General features: G+C 33.0%; 1 protein-coding gene across 1 annotated transcript in view; it reads left to right on the forward strand.

Annotated features, from left to right (window-relative positions):
- The first annotated feature begins 10,626 nt into the window (after positions 1–10,626).
- Positions 10,627–23,620, forward strand: part of LOC106471554 (ubiquitin-associated domain-containing protein 1-like) — a 30,623-nt gene continuing 17,629 nt past the window's right edge. Inside the window, exons 1-4 of the mRNA XM_013932158.2 lie at positions 10,627–11,357; positions 11,834–11,895; positions 17,729–17,830; positions 22,816–22,918. Coding sequence (XP_013787612.2) covers positions 11,141–11,357; positions 11,834–11,895; positions 17,729–17,830; positions 22,816–22,918 — 484 coding nt within the window. The 5' untranslated portion in view covers positions 10,627–11,140. The remainder of the gene's footprint in view (positions 11,358–11,833; positions 11,896–17,728; positions 17,831–22,815; positions 22,919–23,620) is intronic.

Below are 23,620 nucleotides of genomic sequence, written 5' to 3' on the forward strand. Positions count from 1 at the left end.
CCACCATCATGCCCCAAGTTTAAAAAAAAGGCCTGGCTGACTGATGAATGAAAATTTGGAGGGCAGAACACAGATAGCCCATTGTGTAGCTTTGTGCTTAACTTCAAACAAACAAACCCTACAATCGGTACGGCATTATCAGGCATCATTATTTATGCTAATCGCTTAAGCTAATATCACGTGACGCTAAACGCTGTTTAATTAGAATAATTTCATAAAAAGTTTAGTAAATTTGTGCTGAAAAGTTGGCAATGAATAATCAATAATAACCGTCCACCCGCATGATTATTTTGAAAACTTGAGTTAGAATCTGTTAATTTAGTTTGCTTGGCCTAACCAATACTTATGTATCTGTACGTCCTTTCACCTTATAGTTTTGCTGCTCTAAATCAGCCATCTTTAATTCGAATGACAAAAAACTAAAAACTGTCCACTTTCACTCTTAGATGAAGCTGTAGTAAAAATATTAGCCTGATAGCTCACGTGACTTTTTGCGTAGGCGTGCACAAAAATTTTCGTCAAATTTGAGCGATTTTTATCGAATAACTTTGCATATGTGGCTTATATTGACACCAAATGAGACTCCTAATTATAGGTTGTAAAGATCTATCAGTGTAGCAAATTTGAAAAAAAAAATCCATAAAAGTTAAGTAGGTTTTTCTATCAAATAATTTCCCTACATCTGGTGCGAAGAAAAAAAAGAATAAACTCAATCAAAATTGGAGATATTATATCTCAGGTATTTCTTAATGAATTGCCTTGAAATTTTGTATGTGAAGTAAGAGTCCAGTAGAGCACATCCACTGAAAATATATGGTAGGTTGGATCAGCGGTTCCCAGACTTTTGGCAATCACGGACCAGTAAAATTTCAAAAAGGTTTCGGAGAAAAGGACTTAGGCGACTTTTAGTCATCAAGTATTGAAAAAAAAACGTAAATAAGTGTCAGTGCTTTCAACAGCCAAGACACGTTGCGGACAGGTAGAAAGGACCAGTAACGACCGGCGTTTGGAAAACTCTGGTTTGGATTACCACAGTTCGAGATACAGAATGGGGAAAATCGCTAAACTATCACTTCTGTTAATAACACACACAGCAGGTTGTTATGGCCGCAAGACAAACTACCGTGTGTCTTGATCGAAGGTACGAATAACATTCGAAGTTTGTATGTTTTGCTGTGTATAATTCGCAAGTTACACATCACTTGTTTTTCTTTCTCCAAATAACATCTTAATTTGCTGATTTCCTAGTTCAGTTTCTCGACTCTGCAGTGATTTCGCTATTTCTTCTTTAGCTACAAGACATGTGCTTGAAATAGATGTATAAAAAGAATGATTTATCACCACTGTACTACTTCGAAATGCTATATAACCATCACTTAAGGCTGACATATATCGTTCCACCATTTAAACTCCATAAAGTAAGCTGTTTTATATGGCTCAAGTTTCTTTTATTATTGTTCATAGCTTTTTTTCGCATTATGGTCCATAACGTTTTGCTCTGCTGTTTAAAACGTTCTATTTTGTTCGTCATTTTAAAAATAGTTTAGTAAAAATTGTAATGTAATAAACGTTTTTGGTTTCATATCGCTACAAGTTGTATTATTTATATGATATGTATTAAATGGATCATGCAGTGATAATTGATCTAATAAATATAAGGAATACGTGGGATTTAACAGTATTTGTGTATACAGTTCGAACGTTATCCTTAAACAACTACATGAAGATGCTGTAAACACTTCATTAACTGTACATGGATCACGATATGAAATCACTAGATACTAGCGAATTATGAATTCAAGAATTTTTTACTATTAGATCTATCTGACTTCGAGAGTGGAAATGTATGACGGTACATGGATGTTTAATTTCTATGATTAAAATAGTGTAATACACAAATTTGGGGAACAATTTATTGTACGCCGTTATATTTGGTTAGATATTTTTTTTATAATTAATACACCTACCTTTGGAGCTTCAATTTCAAAATGTAATTTTGCAGATCAGAACACGTTGTCTAAACCTTTGTCGGTCTTACCTTGCAAATTTTAGGCAAAAATAATAATATTGGTATGTTATAAATACGTCAGATCATGCACGAGACTTCGGTATTCCGTATATTTCCTGGTTCGAGCACAGACTGAATAAGTAATGAACAAAAGAGATTCCGTGACTACATCGGTCATCAGGTACCTTTAGCTACTACTTTCACTGTTCAACTAACCGATGAGTGGCTTATATAGATACTGAAGCACTTAAATCCCTCAAGCAGAAAATGATCATATTACACGTTGATTCGCATTGAATATTCGATGAGACTAGCCACGAGTGCCACGCGCACAGTTCTCACGAGATCTTTCCGGCTAATAGCAGATGATATATTCTCTGTGGACATTTTACTATGGTCTTTATACTTTACATTTTCTTTAAACTTCAGTGAAATCACAAGAAAATTACTTTATGCCGTACGTTTTATTTATTAAGTTTGAATCCTAGCCACGATAAGGCCTTTATTTCTCTTAATACTCACAATTCCTAAAGTTTAGTTCTTTAGTTCGAAGCACGAAAAAAATAAAAATAAAAGGTGCAAATTCAAAATGATTTAGTTTTAATATTCCAAGGTGGATTTCTCTGTAATGGGTGTTATCGTTTTATTGTAAAACTCAGAGCAGTTAACAGTATTGAAGCGAGTATCTTGTAGAGACCATTCGCTCGTGATAGGAATTTCTGAGAATCACACAACGTATCGACTCACAAACTCTGCATACACACACACCATCCATATAAATACATTTAACTGTTCAATAAAATATTATAGAAATGTGAATGATTCAGGCCTGAGAGAAAAATAGAGATTTAACAAGACAAACGAAAAACTGCATCATCTTATGCTAGTAGCTTTTCCTTTAAAATGTGATGAAAGAAAAGAAATAATGAGATACATCATGAAAGTGAGTAATGCGCTTTTTAGTGAAGATGGTTCTGTAAAAAAATAAGCATTCTTTGTTTTTGTTTAAACGAAACTTGCATAATAGGTTATCTACGCTGTGGCTAAAGCAAGAATGAAATCCTGAACTTTAGCGTTATAAGCCGTCAAGCTTACCGCTGAATCGCAGGGAAGCAAATTTAAAATAAGTACATTTAATACAATACTAAAGAAGTTGGACATTTAAAAAATATAAAAAAAATATTTTAGAACGTGTGTATTATTAGCAAAAAAATAGTTACTTAACTCAAAAAGAAATATTTTCTTCCAATAAATATTTTGATGCATTAATAAATAAACAAATCTTTATCAGCATATACTTATAAAAAAATTACTTTCAAAATATGTTTCACAGTCAACTCATTCCATTTAATTTAAGTTTTTCGGTTGCATTTGCTGCAATTATCTCAGGATCCGGACTTACAATACTAGAAACCTGAGTTCGATATTCGTGGTGGGCAGAGCACAGATAGCCCATTGTGTAGCTTTGTGCTTAACTATAAACAAACAAACAATCTCAGGATCTATACTAAGGCTATGTATTCAATGTAAAACAACTTGGAATTTTCAGCGTCTCATAAAAGAACTCTATTGTTTTTATCTTGGTATGTGTACAACTATAACGTTTTTGATATTTTATTTTGCATAACAAACTAGAGGGGCACTCAGTAGAGTGCATACCTTCGCTACGCAGCGTCCATCATATTCGGCTCTCAAAACATACGAAAATGTGGATATAAACCATTTTTGACAGGACGATGAGGAATAATATTATAATTATAATAATATTGTACATATGTCCACCAAGTTTCATTAAAATCCGATCATCTTTGACTGAGTTATAGAGCAAAGATAGTGTGAAAAATAGGTTTCCATTTTAACAGATGGGGATTTTTCTTGGATTTTCGTGCCCTTTACCCTCCAAAAACTAATCACATTTTAAGTTGGGCAATAGTCCAAATGTATAGTACTTTCGTCCAAATCCATTCAGCCGTTTTCCAGAAATCTTGCTGAGAAACACATACACACAGGGGTGAAAATATAACCTCCGTCCACCTTAGTGAGGGAGGTAAATATACCAGTTATAAAACGATACTGTTTTAGCAGATTGATTAATTAAAAATTCAAAACCATTATAAGCTTTAAATTTGTGCTTCTGATGTAAATAACTTCCTTAGAATGTTTTGATGAATTGACTTTACATAAGTAACAGCGGTTTATCTTTGTGGACCTGGGATATTTCATTTTGAAATTGCTCTTACCCAAATATTGGGTTTTTCTGTCACTATTATAACATTCTCACAGCTGAGAGCACGAGTTGATCAGAATTACATAGCGGTTCGAACCTTGGACTCTGAAATCCGCAAACTGACACGCTAACCATTAGGCCTCGCCCTGCTCACATTCATTAAATAAATAAGATCAACAATCATGGTTTAAATATCAACATAAAAATTATGAACGCCCCTGTACACATCTTCCGCCCCCGGTGGCTGAGCGGTAAGTCTAAGGACCTATAATGCTAAAAATCGAGTTTCGATACCCGCGATTAGCACAGCGATTGTCTAGCTTTGTGCTTAACAATAAAAAAATCACTATTTTCGCATATTCATTGTATGTGTTTTGAAGCGAAATATGGGAAAACAGCACTTGCTCAGATTTAGTGATTTTATTTTAATGTCAAAACACTCCCGAGTAACGTAAAAAGATACCAACCCGGTTTGACAACAGAATTAATGTACAGTCGAATCAAATAGATTTGTATAACATTCTACCTTACATTGAATGCTAATAAATATGCTTAAAAACAATAATATAACCTGTGTTTTCTAGCGACTTTAGGTTCAAAGAAAGTACGAAGCAAGGCATAGCGTGTTTTCTGGGGCTTCACTTTGTGTTAAAAATATACTTCAAGGTCCTCATCCAGTTAAATGAAAGCAATGACAGTAATGCCAAGGTCACAAAAATAAGACAAAATTCAGCCTAATTTTGATTTCGATTTTCATATTGGATTTCACTATCTTTTGTCGCGAGTTCCTTTTGTATCAGTCCACACACATTAAGTCAAATATTTAAATATAGTTTTACTTGTTTTTTTTTTTCTTCATCAACTTGAACTGTGTTCTTATGACCGCATATTTATGCAATCAAGTTGATCTGTGTTCTGAGATCAGTTATTCCTATTAAGAACTTGATATGAAATATATATCAGAATTAACCGTAGGCTATGTAATAGAGATTACAAAATATAAGAAATGGTTTTACACTTTTAAGCAATATACACACCTTTTCGGCCCCAAGCCTTCTCTCTAGGTACTTGTTTTAAGGATGCTGACAAAGTTTTATTGAAAAAGCACAGTATTCGATGAAAATGTTTACAACTGACACTACAAGCAAGTATGGAATATTTATGTTTAAGCCTCTCATTGCTCTCAGTGGTTCAGTATCATGTATACGTATGCCGGTTGAATTTACATAATTTTGCAAGGATTAGGTTTTTACGTCTCTGAGTAAACTATTTAACCTATCAGGAAGCTCGACTGTTTTACTAAAAGTACTTCTAATGCAACAGCATAAGACTTGATAAATCAACTTTTGTACAAAAACTTCATATCTCACCTGTGGCAGAACAGTTTTGACTTTATTGTAAATGAACTTTGGTATCAAATTAGTTCATTTACAGCGTAAACAAAACTTGAGATGTTGTCCAATATGTTTATATTTATTTATTAATACAGTAGTGATAAAAAAAGTAGGATCGGACATTTCACGTGGAAATATTCTTTTAATTTCTGTAATGCCTTTTTGAGAATACAATTCGTCATGTAGGAAAAATCTAATGATTTACTCTCAAAATATGAATACTAGTTTTTTCATTTATTTTTAACCGCGGCATAGCGGCTCATGGAATGGCTCTGAGTTTTTCAAGTACCAACCTTTAGCTCATAGCTCCGTCATATCTTGACCGATTAATCTAATTACAGTTTTGGACTCAGGAGGTCAAACCCTTTCGATTGATGTATTTTATCATGCCCAATATCTCATAATTAATTTACTCTAATCCTGCCTAAAAGAATTTCAATTTGAGAGTAGGCTGGTCACACTAATAAAAAGGAAAAAAAAAAGGTCTCATAGATTGATTTACTCTAGCCCTGTCAAAAATAATTTCAAGTGCCGCGGCTTTGAGGATTTCCTCTTGTTTTTAAATCAATGCACAAATTTTTGGCCATGTTCATTCTTCAGGTTTTTGTTCTAAAGAAACTACAAATGAAGCGAGAAAATACTTTAGGTATGAAGTTTCATTAAGATATATTATAGTTTCCATCTTAACATAAAACAAACGATATTGGGATGTAGCTAATGGATGAACAGATTTATGAGCATTTCAAATTTAAAACATGTGTCCAAAATTTATAAGATTCTGACATTTGTATTATTTGTTTTAGACACTAGGAAACTATGCAATACATTCCTAAATACGTATTTCAAAAGTTACTCGATGTTGCCATAAAAAAACCCCACATTGTGTTCGAGGAAATATGGTATGAACAAATAAATGACGTTCCGATGGGTGTATGATTAGTTCTTATAGTTTTTAAACTTACTTTTATGTTACAAAAAATATTTAGTTAGAACCACGTCCTTTTGAAGTTGAATCTTAATTTACAGAAAGAAAGTATGTCGATGATACTTTTATAGTGTTGATCATGTTAAACAATTTTGGGATAAATTAATTTTCATCCTATATAAAGCTTACTGTAGAAGAACGACCTAATTCATAACTTCATTTTGTTGGATACGAAGAAAATTTAAAAACTGTAATTTATTTATCTGGACTATTATTAGAAAAGTATTTCTGTTGTAATCCTTTTTTTTTCACATCTAGAAATTCAACTGGACCCATCGCATGTAATCCAAACGCCAAAACTAAAGAGTTATCTCATCAACAACTTCTAATAATACGATTTGTAACCATTCAAAAAACTGGCTACGATAAAATCATTATGAAATTTTAATTTGGACGATTTTTGAAATAATATCATTTGCATTCTAATTCGTGGAGCTTATAAAATATTAAATACTTTTATGTTAATCTTAAAAAATGAAGCAGTTGTTGGCTGAAGAACGACTTTCTTTTGTAAATGATAAACGTTGTTATTTCTCAGTACCTCTAAGACAAAATTCCCATGCTTGCTCAAGCGTGTATAGTTTACCAAAACATTCGTATCGCTGTGATCAAGGATATTGCCTCAGCTATAACAGCATTAGGGACTACTCCTTTAAAAAACCAGCAAAAATTTCTAACATATATTGTTATCGATTATTGTTTTTGTTTCCATTACACTTTATTTTACAAAACGAACTAACAAGACACTTCCTTTTTATATATATATTTAGAGAGGGCCTAGCTATTTAACTCTATTTCTTATGAAAATAAAACGTAAAGGATACACGGGTAGTTAAAAATACATGTGGGGTCGGGAAGTTCTTTAAAATCCTTTCACAGACTAACAAACTTGCATAAGTTACACTATCTTCCACTGATTTACGGACATTGACTCTTTTAGACAAAACATACTCCAAGGAACTGTAATCTCATAGGTCATAACAGCGAGAGTAAAGCAACTACACGCACTGCTAAGCGGCTCTTGACCTTGAAGAAAGTGGAATGGTAGATCGGATACTCGTTGTTTGCCTCCTATTAAAATACAACTGTAGAGCCTTCATTTAACGAGTTTATTACTAGAGTCACAAACATCTTTTATAGTATAAAAACACTATAGTTTGTTGTTAAATTATCAGTTTTTCATAACATTAGAACTTACTGTTATTGATATACATATACACACAATATTAAGGTTAAATAATATCAACAAATATATGACATTTTATTCAAATATTTTTTATACAACGACGCCCTTTGAGGAGAGTTCATCTTAATTTGCTCTGTGTCATTAAATATTAATCTCGAAACGCCTGTTAATGTGTAAGTATTATCATACTGTTATGTCTCCGTTTGTTAATTGATTTTCAGTAACTTCGTTCCTACGAAACTTAAGCGACACAAGTCCTTTCTTAATAAAACTGGTTTATTCTTTCCGAATATAACTTTACCGATACACTTAACTTCAACAATCGCGCTAAAACAAACGCTAATCAACGAACGTCAACAATATTTCTGACTGCAGTTCAATTACTCACTGTCTACACACACATTACATTACCTTTTTTATATACCAGCCTACCCTATCTAGCAAAATACTAGAGCATTCGCCAAGATACGGGATAGTTCTAGAAACAAGAGGGCGTGAGACTTGTCACGTGATCTCGATGACGCAACAATACTAAAGAGTATATTTAATATAGTCTATTGGATTTAAAGAAATATATCAACACTAATTAGTATACATGCTTTACATAACCGAAGGTCCTTTGGATTGTAAGATAATAATCCAAGCACATGTACACATCTTTTGTATATATTCTTAAGGACATACAAGTTTACTCTGATTCATGTTTCATTTCACCATTATATTTCATTTCCCCGAAAGAGGGCCGAAAACTTCCTGGAAGGGTCACCTATTTTAACCAGTTGTACCATTATACAGTAGTATGTTGTCTGTCAGTCAATCAGTAGACACTAAAATGACGTCACATAATAAACTGGAAAAAGTTTTCATTTAGACGTGTCAATTTATTCTTTATTATCATTTATCCATATTTTTGCTTCAACTTTGCAACGAGACTTGTCTCTTTCATTCTGTCAATATAAATCATTACACTTATCCTTCCATGGTTCTATAATCTCTAGTTGTTGCAGAGATAGGTAACTGTGTGCTTGATATATCCTTGAATTAAAACACTAACAAGAAGATTCCAATAAGCGGATGAAATTATCTTTTTAAGATCTTTCCTGCTTGTTTTATTAGTTTAGAATTTTGAGAAAATCTACACAAGGGCTATCTGTGCATAGCCGTCTCTAATTTTGAATTTATGATTAGAGGAAAGAAAAATAATCAACAACGCCCATCCCCAACTCTTAGGCTATTCTCATCCGAACTAATATTGAGATTCCACTGTCATTATTATGGCGCATCCACAGTCCCTCAGCGAATTTTTGTGATTACCTGACGTGAAACTCAAGTCCTCGAGTTCGCAGTCCGAGAATGATTTCTAGGGCGTGTATATTTATGGGCTGAAAAGCCAGAACATTCCCTGAGATGAAGATTGTCTCCCCCCCCCCTTCAAGGTTTATGATCAAGTTTGTTTTCGTATTTTTTTCTATGGGATTGGTTAGCTTGCTTTCTCTTTAGCCAAGAAAGCAGACAGGGTTAACTTTCCAACACGCTAAGTTAGATATCTTTTTTAAGCATATTGACCAAATCTTAGGACTTTGGCTTTAATGGACTGCTCTTGCTTGTTTGAAGAGTGAAACAACATTTCGATTTCTATATCTTGGGCTTCATCTAGTCAAAGACTGATATTTTATATCCTTTGTTCTGTAAAAAGAGTATGTGTAACTAGAGAGATAAGCACTGATTAATTTCATCCTCACTGTTACGTAATTTGCAGACCTTTTTGAAACACTCTTTTATCTAAAATAATAATGCAAAGAAAAATATAGAAAAAATATTCTTTGTGAATATCCACTATGCGATCAACAACAGTAATACGCAAATAACGATAAACATTTTATTTATAAAATTTTTTTTTTACTAGTTACTGGATCTTCTTGTGCGTAACTTGCTACCTTTAGTCCTTACACTAAGAGATATTGGATGATTTCAGTGAAATTAGTTTTAACTTAATAACAGCATAAACCGAAAAGACTGAAGATTCATGGATCTATACATATTGCAGATTCGCTTACTAATATAGAAATTTCTACAACTTGACAGACTTTGTTAAACCCGTAATCTTCTGACATTTAGACGTATTGGTATTATGAAGACTTTGGAGAAAGTGCTTAAAAGATTTTTATGGGCTTCATATCACTGATCTGTAAAGGAGTGTTTCCAAAATCTGCAACTCTTGTTGTAAAAGAAAGAAAATCCAGAATAAAATAATGTGTATAGCTGTTACTACACAGAATTAGAGCACTACTTGAAAAAGTAGCAATTGATGGGTATAAAACAACATTCAATAAACAGAAACAAGTAGAAGTACTGATGAAATGTTTTAGTAATTTATCAGTAGCTGAATCATTGTCGAAATGTTGTACGTTTGCTGTTATGTTAAACTTATATTCAAGAAACTAAAAAAAAAAAAAAAAAAAAAAACATACGAGAGTGACAGAAAGTTAATACTAAAACACAATATATTTACTAATCTATTAATTGGCCAGGACATCGATAACTTTTCGTGACGCATCCCTTGGATCAATTTTAGTATATACTAAGATAAGACTGCTATGCAAAATATACTAATTGTTTATTTGTTTGTTTTAGCTCAAAGTTACATAATGATCATATCAACGCTTTAGATCTGTTCACCGCGGGGAATTAAACCTCGCAATTTAGAGTTGTGAACTCGTAAACTTACCGCTAACCCACCAGAGGACAGTAAATTAATAATTTATTTTGTTGCCATGTATTTCTTAAAGTCGTATGATTGATAGTAAATATCCAAACTGCTTTCAAAACTATTATTTAATTGCGTTAAATAGCATGTTTAATAATGCATGATATATCATCTATAAATTATAATAATTATTATATATCTGAAGCTCTTAAAAATGTTAATAGTAAATTAATATATAATAAGTGGCATTGTAGTTAGTTGTACCTGACGAGTAATCGATAAGAAAAATTTCTACTTTCGAGAAGTGGTAGTTGTCATACCGAATGTTATTGCTAATTATGTGTTTACTTATCAAGTAAATATATTAGGAAGTATTTTATAGTTTACGTGTAGTACTAAATTTGATGGTTCAGTGTCAGAATTACTCAGTGGAGAGTCAGTTTGCCCGAGACATATTAGGCTTCAGGCACTTCGTACGATAACAACATCGAAAATCGAGTTGGACTTGTTTTATGTAACAGTTTTGGTGAAGGTTTACTAATAGTAATAATATTACTACCAGTACCAATATCATAGAAATATAAATTAACAATTATTTAGATTGTATTTAGAGTTCACAACAATCTGTGTGTAATGAAAGTCAGTATTATTGATTCTTCAGGAAATGATTGGGTTGTCGATATTCTCACAGAATTTACAATCGAAAAACTTAAAATGATGGCTTTGAGCCATTTTTATCACCCAGTTGATTCTGTGAAATCTGTGGAACAATACAAACTGGTTTTAATATCAAGACATCAACCTTTACCTGATGAAAGCACTGTGTTTAATGAGCAAATCCAAGAGAATGGTAAAGACTGAAGTTGCTTTGTGTTATTTTGGTAATTTGTATTATAATACCTTACGAAAATAGAAATAGAATGTATAGACAGGTCATTCAAAATAGATTTTACATTGTAGATTTTAAGACTAAATTATAATTAACTGTTAATTCCAACATCCCTTTTTTATAATCAGAAGGTGAGAATTTCTAAATAACTAGTTGTATGTTTTGTTTGATAAGTTTGTGACATTTTTTCCTATCAAAATTTAGTTCAATGTATTGTGGAAATTGTTTAAAAATATTTTGTATCTATAAATAATGCAATAACATATACTCAGTATTATATGTAAATTTCTCATCTGTTAAATATTAAATCATCTCTTGAATTAATTTCTAATATACAAGGTAGAGTTAAGAACTTATTTAGCAGTAAAATGTTTCTCTAAAAGTCAAATTCAAGAAATTACATGCCCAAATTCTGTGGTTGCTTTTATACCTTCTAGATGAGCTACTTCTATTAAAAAGGAGGGTAACATCTCAGCATACAAGAAAACAAGTTGATGAGGTAGTGTTATAACTTTTCTTGTCTGTAATGATTATTTTTTAATTGTCCAAACAATTGACGTGTAACATACGTACACTGTAACTTGTACGTAGTATCAAATTTATCAGTTTGTAATGTAAATGTGAATACATTATCATGCACTTAAAAAACAACTATTTTTACACTGTTTATGATTTGAGCTAAAAATAAATTGTCACTATACATAGTAATAACCTGATTTTAATATTTTCATTTGTAGTTATTACTCGTATATGTTCATACACCTTCTATTATAGTGGCCAATGTTTGAGAGATATATGTTTGACAAAAGTAATCATGGTTTAATTTCCCAAATTATGGTTAGAAAGTTATAGAGCATACTTTTTTTATTGAATTCTTTCTGATAGACTAGAAACAAAGCAATACTAAATGTATAAATACTTTGGCAGAGCCTGATGTAAAAAAAAAGGCAAAAAACAAACACATATGAAGTTGTAAGTACTGGAGGTATCTCGCATACTTTAAAAATAAAAAAACCCAGCTAAAATGAAATAATAAATACAGTAAAACTATGTTTCACCATCATTAATGTGAAATCATCTGCTGGTGCCATGTTAACGGTGTTGAAACACAAACTTCATATACTTTTTCTATTCCATTTTAGCTGTTTTTAATTTTTGAAGGTATTGACTTATTATAGTATTGGATAAATTTGAAAAATGAAATTGTATGAATTTTATTAAAAATAGAAAAGGACATGTAAAATATAATAGGGATAACATTTGATCAGAAGTTTAAAGTGATTTTTTTTTTATTAAAGCTATATTCTATGGAGCGGTTGGGTATGTTATATTAAAATAATTTTGAATATGCAGACAAGCTAGTTACATAAACACCACAGATAATATAAAGCTGTGGTGGAATTTAGTGTATGTAGTAGACACATTTGTAGGTATTGTGATGCCATGGAAAATTGATTGATTTTAAGAAAGACATAATGACTTTTTCTGTATTCACACACACTCATAAAGATGTGTTGAGATTGTTGATTTTGAATTTCCAAGATGAAGATGTCCATTGTACTTAATGGTACTGGAAAACAAAGGAATAGGGATCAACTTGGTACACCAGGATCATTTAGAAAGAGACCTGCAACAGGTCATACCACTCTAGTCATAGTAAGCAAAGTGTGCCATCTTGTAACAGGTGAGATACAGCAAACTCAAAGTTGAGTGGCAAAAGCTATCCACATGTTCCAGACAACAGTACATGACATAATCAAAAAAGAACTTCATCTGGACTTGAGGCTAAGGGCATGGGATCATCAAGATAAGACTTCCAGACATACCTCCATCTTAATCGCTGCATACTCAAGTCAATTGGAAAATGCTATTCCACACAAAATCACACCAGTGAAGTCTCTCACTGAACTTCTCTTTCCCGTGACTTTACTTTTTTACTCTCTCTTTCTTTCTGCTGTGTGGTTGCAGCTATTTATACGTCTATCACTTAGGCCTTCTTGAAATTTCTATAACCTCGACATCAATAGATTCCACACAACGTTCAAAAGTCTTGATATCAGTGAATTACAAACACAAATTATATTAATTAATGATACTACTTACACTGAACAGTTTTTTATATCTGACAGGGCCCACACATCTTGACTGTGGTCTACGGACTTTGGACAGATAAGCTGTTATACTGTTATAGATTTTGAGTATTTTTTTATCTCAATATTTTTGTTTGTTGTTATATAGGTTCAATAACTTAAGCTTATTTAGACTTATAAAATACTTATTGCAAGGTTATGGTTTTCAATTAGAGCGTAGTGATATCCTTTGTACTACAACATTAGATTAGGCTTAACAAGTGTCATTGTTATTTTAGGCTTACCTGTCATTCATTTGACTGGTAAATTGTAAATTAGGTTAATTATATTATTTTTTTCAACAGATATATTCTAATAAATTTTTTATTCTCAATACACATGTACTTAATTTTACAATTTAAATACTATTTCTCTTTCATAATTATTTATCGTTTATACTTTTTACAATTAATTTGGTTTGTGAGAACCCCTAGGACCAAGTTCTGCCCAACCTTCTCCCAATATTGCTCGCCTTCCTCCATAAACTGCCAAATCTGTTTGGGATGATGTAGATTTTGACATTTTTCTTAAACCTGATTATTCCTTGCTTCCCAGACCTCTCCTTCAGATTCTGCTATGCCTACCTCAGCCTTTTTTTTTTGACACTTTTCACAGTAAATTTTTTTTCCACTCCTTCTCCAGACATTATGGTTCATGCTGGGCCCTTTTGTCTGTCTTTTTATCCCTCACCAAGTTTTTCCAGTCTTTGTTTTTCTCTATTGATTCTTCTACAGGAAATTTTCACCAAACATCTCCTTTCTAAGGTGTTCCACCTAATTCTTGGAGATTTTCATGGTATACCTCTTTACCTCCACATTGGGACAATTGCCATCTTTGGCTTTTTTCCTACACACATGGCTTCTTTGCCTTTTGGATTTTCTGGAATGGAATGCTGTCTTGTACTAAGTTCCTTTACTGTCCACTACTCAGGACTTATGGCCAGCACTCTTTCTCCACCAATTTGTTTTTTGTTGTTTTTTTTTTGGGGGGGGGGGTTACTCCTGTGACTTTAGCATCATGTGGGTTATCTGTGTTACTTCATTTGATTTTTTTTTTGGTTGCTCGTTTGTCTCATTCTGAGCCATTGCATTCTTTATTCATGTTCCATGTCTGGCAACTTCTCATCATTTACCTGTCCTACCTCTAAGGGTTCCTCCATTAGCCATGTATTCTTGGTGCTGATTGGAGTTCTGTGATCGATCTGTTCTGCCTCAATCACTTCTTGGTTCTATCCCATAATACTATGTTGTCGTTTTTCACACTCTGGTGGACCATGTCTCCAGGACTGAGGATGCCAAAGTAGCTATTTCTTATTCTTATACTCACATTACTATTTTTTCATCCCTCATGATGCTATTGTAGTTTTTTTCACCACAGGGTTGAGTACCAGTGTTGGGCCTTACCCTTCAACTTTATTTCGGATCCATCAGTTTTTTGTTCAGTGGTCAGTTTTACCCAACTTCAGCATGATGGGGTATTGTACTTATACCACAACTTGCTCACCTGGCTTCTGTGAGCTTATTCTGTACTGGAGTTGTCACAACATATTCATCTGCTTCTTACCCATGCAGCTTGGATAGTTGGATTTTCTAGCTGGAGAAGTCTTTACTATTACCTACCTAACATCCTTGTCTTTTGGGGTGTCATTTTCAACAGGCCCATGCTTCTCCTCTTTGATTGCTTTTGACAGAACTTTCAGTTATCTACGCCATTACTCTTAACTGTCTTACTGCTAGTGAAGTTCTGTCACGTTAGGGGATGTGGCTTCTATGGAAGCATTTATCCCCTTGGGTCTGACACATATATGATCTCTTCATGGGATGCTGCATGAACCATGGAATCTTGATAGGGTTCATTTAGAATGCCTTTGTAACTTTCATCCTTCCCTCTTCAACGATATGTGTTGGTGGTTGAACAAAGCCCCCACGTCATTAAGATAACTTCATCCCACTCAGCTAGATTTGTTTCTCTTCCCTGATGCTTACCTCCAAGGTTAGGGGGCATAGGTCAGTCAGCATGATGCTTCAAAAAAATGGTATACGACTGACAGGTCTTACCATGTTCATGCTCTGGAACTTCTGGCAGTCCAGTGTGCTTTGGTTCACTTTCTTCCTCTTATCAGGATTCAACTAATCATGATTCTGACAATTTGATGGTGGTGGCTTATATCCCTCACCAAGAGGGCACGTGTTCTAATTCCCTTTGTGGTTTTCCTTGGATCTCCATCTTGGGCCCACACACTTAATGTATGTTTCCTAGCATGTCATGTTCTGGGTGCTTTCAACCTCATTGTGGATCTCCTTTCCAGTTCCAAGACACTTTATCCCACAGAGTGGTCTCTTGGTCTTAAAAAATTTCTGGTGGTTCTTACTCCAGTGGGGTACTCGTCAGCAGGATGCAATTGTCCCTTTCCTCGATTCCAAGTTACCTCTCTTTTTTTTGTCTCTGGTTCCTCATCCACTCACCCTGGCTGTTTATGTGTTTAGAGAGAATTGGGACAGGTTTATACCTTTATTCTATCATCCTGTCCATCATCTTCTCCAGATGATTTTGTTCATCCATGCAACTCCATGTCAGGTCTTTCTGATTGCTCCTTTCTGGCTGGCACAGATCTGGTTTTCTTGGCTGCTTTAGCTTGATCCATTCTTTATGTTTTGGATCAATTTTTCCTAACCTACACTTTGGCAACTCATGTGACATGATCTTCCTTTTTGTCGTTCTCGTTTTTCTTCCATCTTCCACCTTTATTGCAGGTCAGGTTCATATGGCCTTCTATGTCCTGTATGTGATCTTGGTTGCTTAATTGCCTTCAAGGCTTCTTTCTGTTTGTCACCTTTTCCATAGTTTTGTTTCCTGGCATCACTTCTCTGTTCGTGACTTTTTCCTTCCTCCCTTACCAATTGGATTTGGCTTTTCATTCGATTGGGATTTTTCTTCCTTGTATCCTTCTTTCCTTAATTCCTGGTGTCTTCACTCTGATCAGGCACCTTACCTTTTACCTGTTTCTCACCCCTGTCTTATGTTGGAAGTACTTCTTCCATCTAACACAATACTACACAAACAAAAAAACGCCATGATGATAGCACTGCCAAACAAGAAGTAATAGTTCAATAGAATCGAATAAAGAGAGTCACATGGGTCAGGAGGGTGTGTTATACACTTATTGGTGGAGGATTGTTGCATGATGATTTACATATGAAACACAGTTGAACCACATTGATTGTGGAATACGTGAGAGCTCAAGGCTTGTGGAATGTGAAAATATTTTGATATATATATGCCAGCACTGAATGAGAATAGCTATATCTGTGAAAGGAAGTCAGTACCTATTGGAAATACTTTTTCAGTATAGGAAAATTATAACTTTCCTATGGAGGGATTAAAAATTCTTTCATCAAATGTGATAAAATGTAAAATGTCTTGGAAAATCAAAAAACTTTATCTACTAAAACATGTTTTGAAGGGAAAATTATAATACTCGTGGTAAGTAAAGCAATCTTGCAAACTGAGAATTTGATGGCCTTCAATTTTGTACTCTATAAAAAACATCCAGAATGTTCTAATCCTGCAATTCATTTATACAGGCACTACTATGTAAATCATCAGACCCAACTCTCATAGGATCCTGAAAAGTGTTTCATTTACTTTAACATAAAACAATTCTTCTAGTGTGTGTTTGAATTTTCTACTTGCAAGAATATTCCAACCTGTTGTAAATGTTCCCTTTTTTCTCCCACTTTAATTTTATTTTTGTTCTTGCAACCTTTAAAAGGTTGTGACAATATAAAGATTCACAAGATTAGTATGCTTTATTTTTTAAGAACTTTTCTCAACTCATTAGCTTTTATATATTTAAGTTTAAAGTTGTAAGTTAAAATTTTATCCAATTGTCCAGAGTTTTGGTTCATACCAGTTTAGTTGGTTTGTGTCAAGAATATCCCAAGCTTTTGCCCAGCTAACAAAGCTAAGGACATGATCAGACAGTGAATATTTTCAAGTTCATGAAGGATGAGTTAAAAAAACTCCTGCTTATAGGTATTTTTCAAGGTGTTATGGCTAGTTTGGGGATCTGGGATGATTGGTTTGCTGTCTGTCATCATGTTGTTTTTTCTTTTTTTGGTTTGTTTGTCTTTAGTTTGATATTTTCAAAATGTTAAGATACTATAAATGGTGTTTTTAAGAGTATGTTATGTTTTGTTGTAGCAAGAGCTTCGAGCACCAACACTTTTAGAAATACAACAAGCTACAGAAGATTTACCATCAAGAAACTTTGATCGTGATGTAGAGAAGCCAGTCATTCTTGATGTAAGAGCATTTGTTTGTTTTATTTATTTAATTGTGGTACTTAAATAATAGATTCTTTACTTCATTGTTTTAATTGTAAATATTGTGCATGCAATGTAGCTTATCAAAAAAAGCTATTATCCAAATATCAAGACTTTCCTATTTAAGATGCAAGTCAGTCTAAATATATATAGTTTTTTTTATATTTAAAAATGTTCCATAAGGTTAGGAAACCATATTAGTAATTACCAACTTAGTATGGGGTAAGATTGCTTTACATATCATTAAAACAGTGAATCATTTTGAATTTTTAAAACCTTTATTGAAAAAACTCGACAGCAGAGTTAATGAATGTTTAATGGCTGAGTTGAAGTTAAATTTCCATTATTTTACTATTCTGATTTTTTTTTTCACAGGTGCCATTTCAAAAGATACATTTACATGTACATTTCAATTTTTTTTTAGTATTAAAAGATACAAATTCAGAACATTTATGTGTGTAAGTACTAATTTTATAAACCAGGGGTCACAGTCATCCACCGAGTTTGTCATATTTTATACACTCCCTGACTATATACTTTTGCTATTTCTGGCATTAGTTAGTTTGTATAACAAAATCTCCAGTTTGTAATTTCTGTCACAAATTATGAGCCTATTATGTATCTGTATTTCCTTCATCTTAGTATTTTTTTATCAAGTTTTAATTTTTGGATTGTGTGTAGTATAGTGTTTGATCTTACATAATATTAAATAGTCTGTGTACAGTTGTCATATTTATTGGGTATTATATCACTGTATGAACATTTTTGTCTTAGAAACTTGTCATATAGCTAGCCCTTCTTTTCAGATCATACTTATCTTTTTTTTTCAGCCTTTTCCCAATAAATTTTTGACATTTTATCCTTTACATTTTTAGTAAAGATACTGTCTCCTGTGGCATTTTTTGCTTCATATGATATTAGAATTAAATTATTTAAAGGTTTAGAAATGGTATACCCACTCCGATTCTGTTGCCATGACAATTTTCTGATCATCCGCTAAAACACAATATGTATTGCTGGTGAAAATAATTTTTTGCTTGGAAGTTTTGTCAATAAAAACACCAACTGCACCATGTTGTTGGCTAACATTTCTGTACTCCCTCTATTCATTATGTTTATCTTTCCATATAGGCTTCTTTTTTATGAATTGTATAAGGTGGGCTAAAAACCATGTTATTGTGTCACGTGATTAAAACAACCTTTTGTTAACTGATTACATACTCTGTACTTCTGGGTTCACTTTTTGGTCACAGCATTTTTGTTAAGAGGTTAACATCAATTTTTTATTTCATTGTTATTAGAAAAGAGAGTTTGTATTCATTACTAGACAAGGAAATCTTGTGCTTGAATTTGATATAATTCCATATATGATGATTTTTTTAAAAATTAAATACTAAACAAGTTATTAATTAGAATCCTGTCTTACTTAGAGATGTTATGAAATTTTGTTACATTTTCTGTTAGCTAGGCCATTTGTGAGGTAATTTCATGTTTCTTAATCAAGAGCTTTTGGTGAGGAGACAACACATACAGACTGCAACAGCCCATTTAAAACTTTCAATTTCTTTCACAGGATTCATTAATAGAAGCAGTAAGAGACAAATTTTTGGATGACTCATTATCTATATTCTAGGTCTGTTTGTTAAAAGTTTTGTTAATAAAGTGTAGATGCAGATCTTAGCGTGAAGCATGTTTGAGAGCTCTGTGTAATGCAGTGAAGAGAAAGAACTTCATGTGATGGGGGAGGTAATTGACAACTGGCTTTAGGAACTAGGCACAGAGTTGGTGTAAAACTGTTGTGGTATCAAAATAACATATTTGTTGGCAGTAACTCTTGTAGGCTAATGATTTGATCTGAGATAGGATATTAAAGACTGTATTAACGTTGATGCTTAGCTTCTTAATGTTGATGTAAGAGGCTTCTTTGATTTTTTTTGGGTCTTTCAGAATTTGTCTTGGTATGCAAATTTACATTCTTCTCAGTTAATAGTGAGCCTAATTTTAGAAGAATATTTAGCAAAGATGGAGTTCTATACCTTCAGGAGATGATAATGTCTTTATCTTGTTTGTGTTTTTGGTCCAAAAATATTCATCAGTTTGTATGTAAACACTGAGTATTGTTTATTGTTGTTGTTTTGTTTTTTTTACTTTTCAGCAACTGTTTTTGTTTGATTAATATATGGATGACTATCAGAGTTCTAGGAGATTTCCAACTAATTTGTATCTTGAACATTATCTGTAAATTTTAACTACCTTCTCAATCGTAGGTTTGGAATATAGGGAAGGTAAATGGTGGCGAAGGGCCTGTTTCTTTTTATGTCAGCAGCTGTTGTTTCTTGTACTGTTAATGATAAAATTATTATAGTGCAAAACTAAGGTTCTATCATGAATAAATATCGTGTCTTGGATAGACTAATTGGAATGATAAGTTTCAAATAACATAAGGCTTCATACCTCTCAACAGTGGCATGCAGGGTTTCTATGATGCCTGGGGCCTTGTACCTAAGACCTTGGGGAAGGGCGGAAAGGGTTCTACTATTCGAATCGGCACCTCCCCCCCCCCCCTGCACGCTAATGCTTCTCAAGTTCCCATTGAATCTGGTTTGATTTATCTCTGAGTAATTTTAAAATATTGTTTGACCCAACTCTACATTGGCTTTATTAAATACAAATATTCCTAAATGTTATTTTTTTTAAGATACTTCTCTCTATAATAAGGTACTTTGCACATTGCATAGAAAGATCAGTGTAGAATTGGAGCATGTTTACTAAATAAGATCTTTAACACTGAGTTCACTAGTCAAGCCGGGAAGTTTTTGTTAGTTTTTTAATGGGCTGTGAATGTGGCTTTTTAAAAAAATTTTTTTTGGCTAAGATTTTCCCACATCTTCCCTGTAGTCTGAAATGCTCAAAACTGCATTCAGTTTGTAGTGGGTGAATATGGTAGGAGAAAATCGAAAGTATTTTTAATCATGGAAATGCTAAAGATAACATGCAAGTGTAAAAGGCCTCATTATGGTAAATGTTATGCATGTATCCATTGTGGATGTGCTTGTGATGGTCTTGATCCATCAGTGAAGATGTCCTTTAAGTGTGGCAGCCAACCTTGTGCAGTTTCAAAGGTTAAACCCACAGCGTCATGTGTAATGGGTAGATAAAGGAACAATATTCCCAATCTTTATGGAGATGATGATGACGAGGAGGAAACCATCACTGAAAAATGACTCGTATTAGTCAAGAAGCAATATTTATCAAGTGTAGCTCAAATTTGACAGGCATAGCAATTACCATCGAGTAGTGGATATAACATACCTTGGTTATTGGAACATAAATAAAAGAACTGGTGTGATTTTGATGATCATGCACTGTGTAAGAGCATTTTCCCCAAGGATAGTGATGCCATTGCTTTAGCTACATCTGAGAAAATAGCGAATCGGAGTAAAGATAATGACTTAATGACTTCATAACTATTTCAAGATATGGAATACATCTGAGAATACACTCATGAAGACCACCACAACATTTTTTCTGATTGTAAAGACAAATTCAAAGTGTTTATGGAACATCGGTTATCTGTTCAGAACCAGCAAATTTGAAACAATAACTTATTGCAAAATTTATTATGTATGACACCTTAAATTGTGATGGATTACAAATGAAATTGGAAAAAATGTACGTCTGGGAAAAAAACCCTTGAGCATTATGATAAAAGAGTCATGAATTGGCACAAATTAATAGCTTATAATCGTCAAGACCCACAGAGTGTTTATCGAAGGATCTGAATGTTTTCGGCATATGCTACTATGATTGAATTTCTGCTGGTGACTCCAAACAAGATTGTACTGCTATTTTACTGATTGTCAAAACCTTGATAATGCATCTAAAGAAACATTTGACATAAATATAGAAAGTAATCATTCAAAGTGATAATGCTGAATGCTACCAGAATGACCGACTATTGTATGGAATGTTTCTCATTGCTAAAAATGACTTTCTTTGTGTAAATCACCAGCCAAATTAAAGCCATCTGTGCACATAGCAAGGGTACAAACAAGAAAAGTCCTTAGGATGAATACTTTTATGATAAGTTTGTGAAGCCCTAAAATAAGGTATAATTATTTTTGTAGATCATTGAGATTACATTCTTCTCCAAGAGTTGGACCCACCCACTTTCCAAAATCCTGTATCCATCTTTGCATAGATACTTTTTGGTAGTCACAGTTGTCAAATTAAGATCATTTGTATAGATGGAGATTCATAACTCTTAAAAATTCTTCTTTGTTTAATTTCAAGTCAATAGTAGGCATTGAGGATGTTAAATATTGCACATCTGATATGTGTCCAAACTTCATTACTTACTGCACTTTGTCACATGCCATTGTGTTTATTACATGTGTTAAAATACCCATGTTTGATTCTGCTTCAAACATGGTGCCCCCAGGATCTAGAGGTGGGGTCAGGAACACAAGTCCAATGCCAGATTCTGTTTCAATGACCCTGAAAATCATCATGCCTATCTGACCTTCCAAGTGTATATTAGACCCCTTTGGTAGTGGAGGCTACACTATACAGATAAGGACACCTCAATGCTACTGCATGTCTGCCTGCAAAGTGTGGTCCTGTTATGTCCAAAACTGTGAGAGGAGTTTGCAGTTTGCAAGCAAACAAATAAATTCACAAACACAAAATGTGAATTAAAATAAGATTTGACAATGAATTAAAATGGAAAGAATTTCATTCTAAGTCATCAAATAGTAATTAACTTCTTTGTGTTTCTTAGATATTTCTGATATATATTGAAATCTTTATTTCTAGAATTTAGGGTTTGAAATTGTATAGAGATCAGTGAAACATCTAAAGAAGCATTAACTGCATGCATAAAAAAGAATCATAGAATTATGTATATTGTTCACTTGTAAATAAAATCATCCAGTTTAATATTATATTTACATACATACGGTGTAGTTTCATGCAGAACTCAAGAAAATTCTTGTTACAATGGTGGATATATCAGAGAAGATTCTGCGATATCACCCTCATGTTCAGGATATACTACAAGCTATTCCAGGTATTGCTTCATAATATTTAAAACCTTTTCTTGTAACTTGTACGGAATACCAGATCACTGATTTCACATAAAAGGATAGATATATATTTTCCTGTAGACCATTACTTTTGTTGTGAGATCACAGAACTTATAAGTATATCACTGTATTGAAAATGTCCACTTTGGTATTTGTGGTACTTATTGTACCCATGACAGAGTGATGTAACAAATTATTTAACACATTATTTTTCCTTTATATCGTATTAGAGTCACAATCAGTATTATGTGTTGTTATATATCAGATGAAATATATTAGTTCTTATTTTCATTACATGACAAAGAACTGATTGTTTCTTAAGTAGTGGTCCTTGATACAAATGTCTACAATAGCAATTTCTTTCATATGTGTACAAATCATACAATTGGATTAAATAACTGAAACAGTAATCATAACCTAATGACTAAGAATATTCTTTTATTTTTTATAATGAAGTGCAATTTACAGTATATAGCAAAATTTGCACCTCAAAATGTTTAACTGATGCTGGTAATTTATGTTTGTTTATTTTTAGTTCTAAATTGTAGACCATAACAATAAGTACTAATGTATGAGAAATGGCCTGTAAGCTACCTTACTGTTTTAGTATTACATAATGGTGACATTTATCGTCAGTTCTGAACTTTCACACAACAAATGAAAAAATTATGTTTGACAGAGTATCT

This window comes from Limulus polyphemus, unplaced genomic scaffold, assembly GCF_000517525.1.
Source record: "Limulus polyphemus unplaced genomic scaffold, Limulus_polyphemus-2.1.2 Scaffold4696, whole genome shotgun sequence".
NCBI lineage: Eukaryota > Metazoa > Arthropoda > Merostomata > Xiphosura > Limulidae > Limulus > Limulus polyphemus.